Below are 3,850 nucleotides of genomic sequence, written 5' to 3' on the forward strand. Positions count from 1 at the left end.
TGCACTGCCATTTCAGACTGTTTTTAGTGCAGCAGCTTGACAGACGGCCGAAAGGAGTGACGCCCACTTCCCGCATTCTAAATCAATTTCAGTCGAACGCCTTTCCCCTGGCATTGATTTATGGCCCAAATCCAAACGTCGTCTAAGTGGAAAAGCCGAACCGAAAAGAGGCGCAACTTTACCGAATTATATTTCAATTTTGACAGCGAAAATGAAACAGAAACAGAGCCATACGGAGCCCACAAAAGTGGGGCGTGGCCGGGGAAAAGATGTTAAAAACTTTTTGACAATTGACTTAAAAAGTTTCCTCAAGCTGGCAGAAATTGACTGCCTTTTGTATACAAATAGGCCGAAATCACCATGCCCACACACACGTACACACATATGGACAGGGCGAACGAAAAAGCTGGAAAAGCTGAGAAAATGGTGCCGCGGCCATGAAGCGGAAGTAAACACATAAAACGGAAATAAAAATTCAATTATTTCGTTACGATTGTTCAACTTTTGTTGTTGTTTTCAGTGTGCCACTGTGTGCGTGTGTGAGTTGTGCTCTCATTTCGTTTGGCCGGCAGAGACCAAAAAAAGTTTAAAACAATATAGAATGCTATAGTCGAGTTCCCCGACTATCAGATACCCGTTACTCAGCTAGTGGAAGCGGAAACCACAAATTTGAACATTTTCTGGAATATCGGTAGAAATTGGGAAAAAAATAATAAAATGAAAAAAAACTTAAAAATGTTTTAAAAGTGTGGGCGTGGCCAAAAGGCTTTTTGAAAATCTACACAAATTTACAAGATATATAAAAAAGTGAAAATATACCACAACATTCTTCAAAAGTGTGGGCGTGACAGTTTTGGGCGCTTTGTGATTAAGACAAGTTGAGTTATGGAGTTTGGAACTTCAGCCTTGGGACATTTCTTGATTCGACTCGGCTATTGATCCGGATCAAAAATATATATACTCTATATGGTCTTCCTTCTGCCTGTTACATACCTTTCATCGAATCTTGCATACCCTTTTACTCTACGAGTAACGGGTATAATTAAGTTAAGGTCGAACTCGGCTCGTAGGTCAGCACATGCAACTTTAGCTCTTTTTGGCCAAATTCAATTTTAGCTGCCACTTTTTTGGGGCATATGTATGGATGTGAGTGTGTGTGACTGTACCGAAACGAAAGGGCCGCACATTTAAATGCGATTTTTAACAGGCGCTTCACGCACAATTAGCTTCACGAATCGATTTTCACTTAAAGCCCTATGGGATCCCAAACGCAGTTAGTACGCTAGACGATGTTCGATAAAGATACTATTTTCCGCGGCCTTATGGCTGCAGTGGCCCTGGTGACAGTACTACAAACACGCAGCAGATTGCAGCAGGATTTGCAGGATATGCGATGGCGTCTGACGATACAGGCTCTCACTGTGCGAGATACCTTTGGGAAGCCCGTGCAACTCGATAAATTCGCCGGCCATGTGATGCTAATCGTGAACATCGCCTCCAAGTAAGAACGATTCCCAAAAAGTTCTGTAAAAAGTTGGCCCACCTCTTTGCTTCAGATGCGGACTTACCTCATCTCAGTACAATGGTTTGCGGTATTTACTGGAGGAATACGAGGACCGCGGTCTGAGAATTCTAAACTTTCCCTGTAACCAATTTGGGGGTCAAATGCCCGAGTCCGATGGGCAGGAGATGTTGGATCACCTGCGCAGGGAGGGAGCCAACATAGGACACATCTTTGCCAAAGTAGATGTGAAGGGCGCTCAGGCAGATCCGCTGTACAAGCTGCTTACGCGCCACCAACAGGATATCGAGTGGAATTTTGTCAAGTTTCTGGTGGATCGAAAGGGAAACATACACAAAAGATATGGCGCTGAGCTGGAGCCAGTTGCCCTGACCGATGACATAGAGCTCCTGCTCGGCAGATGAGTCCGAATAAATAACGCAACGTGCGCGTTTCTGCCCACTGGCTTCCATAACTGCGACAACTGTGACGCCTTATCATTGGGGATTACTGCTTCTGATGTTGGCATCACATGCCAAGCGATTTCTTTCTGACGGTCTTACCTGGTTTCGCCTGTCACCTTCCCGCTGACTTCTGTCAGTTGCAAATGGCCAGCGTGGAGAGGCGATAGGAGAGGGGGCTGCTGTTTGGTGGAGTGCTGACCTTTTGCTCTGCTGCACTTGTCACTCTGCTTTATCAAATTGCAGTTACCGTTCCAGCTTGGCGCGTCACGTCAAGCATCCGCCCCGTGTGGCACAATCGAGTGGAGGGGGCATTGAATGCCATTCGACCTCGGGCACTGTGCTTCTTGAAAACTTAACTTTGAGCAACACACTACATTGGGTACCAAAATGGTGTTAGCTAAACAATGTATTTAAGTTTGACCGTTCCACCAACCCTAGTGCTGCTATTTCCCTTGATTAGATTAAAGACGATGTTGAAACAAAATGGTTTCTAGTTAAAATTAAAACCAAAGGGATCTTGGTGCTGAAAATCTTACTATTAATCAAGAAGTACATTGTTATACTGAGAGGTCTTTCGGATAGCTTGTTTGAGTTTCAGCTACGTGTTTGCGTCTAGAACGGGTGTGGAAGGAATTAAATTATGACTTCGTTTCCCCACAAATATAAAAAACCGCAAAAAATGTTTGTGTTTGTCTTCAAATGCTCAAAAATGTGCTGATGCCAAAGCTCTGGCATGGAATGCAGCTGGCCAAGCTCTAAGGGGAATCCCTCCGACCAGGACAACTTTCTGGAATGCCCCAACGAGTTGTTGCAACCGCAACAGAGCCTGACTCCGGCTGGAGTGGATGTGGATGTCTCTGTTGCAACCTGCCTTTCGCTCCTATTTGCTGTTCCTGATTCTGATTTAGATTCGGATTTGGTTTCGGATTCGTATTCGGCTTCTGTTCCGGTACCCACTCCTCGTTGGCATGCAAACAAGCGCTCTGCTGGCTGCTGCAATATAAAAACGTGCCGCACACTTGCCACATGCTTACGCCTTTCCAGCTGTACGTGTGTATGGGTCTCGTCCTTTGAGTTTGCCTGTCTTAGTGCAAGAAAGCCCAGCCTGTGTGTGTGTGTGTGTGTGTGCAGCGTTGACAGTAACCGAAATTGCCACAATTTGCGGCTGTGTACAATTTGGCCACTCATCAATCTGGCGCATGTTAACCAAAAAACCATTACAAACAAGTCAGACAATATCACGAAGTGAGCGGAGTGAGAGAGCACTTACATTTCCGGTTACGCATACATACATATATTCTCCCGTTACTCTATATTTAGTATTTTTCCGGTTGTTTCATTCGTTGGGAAGGGAGCATCAGTTGGGTAATTTTTTTTTGATGAACGCATTACGTTTGCATTTTATATGCCGGCTGCCAGGTCGTATGCGTGATAGCTTGTTAGGGGCGGAATGGAAAGGTGCGGAAAGTTGTTTCGCATACGCCGTGGTGGCCTCCGTCTTCACTAAACCTGCGAAAGCAAACCAATTTAATTTTTCAGCGGAATCGTTGTCGTCGTCGCGTCGTCGCGTCGTCGGTGGCTCCTGGGGAAGAGCCTCGGCGAAAAAGTTGGCTTGTTAGTTGGTTTGGCATTTGTTCGGTTGCCTGAGTTGAAACTTAATTAACATTTGATTGATAAAGGTTGCACACACACACACACACACACACATGCGTATTGGAGGGAGTTTTGGGTTGTGTGCGAGATTGTTGTCTGCATGCAAATGAAAATTTTCAATGCCGGCGGCGCACTCTCCATTCTCCAGTGATTATTTATGCGAATGTGTTTGTGCCTGTATGCGTGTTCGAAATTTTAATTAGTATTATAAATTATTGCCAGCGGTGTAGTA

At 45.1% G+C, this 3,850-nt stretch overlaps 1 protein-coding gene across 1 annotated transcript; it reads left to right on the plus strand.

Moving 5' to 3' along the window:
• The first annotated feature begins 1,279 nt into the window (after positions 1-1,279).
• LOC6547287 (glutathione peroxidase homolog BsaA) lies at positions 1,280-1,982 on the plus strand. Its single transcript, XM_001974733.3, has 2 exons — positions 1,280-1,501; positions 1,557-1,982. Exons 1-2 carry the CDS (start codon positions 1,290-1,292, stop codon positions 1,924-1,926), a joined length of 582 nt encoding a protein of 193 aa, XP_001974769.1. The 5' UTR covers positions 1,280-1,289; the 3' UTR covers positions 1,927-1,982.
• Positions 1,983-3,850: the final 1,868 nt, after the last annotated feature.

The sequence above is a fragment of the Drosophila erecta genome, unplaced genomic scaffold (genome assembly GCF_003286155.1).
Source record: "Drosophila erecta strain 14021-0224.00,06,07 unplaced genomic scaffold, DereRS2 tig00000092-arrow-pilon, whole genome shotgun sequence".
Lineage (NCBI taxonomy): Eukaryota > Metazoa > Arthropoda > Insecta > Diptera > Drosophilidae > Drosophila > Drosophila erecta.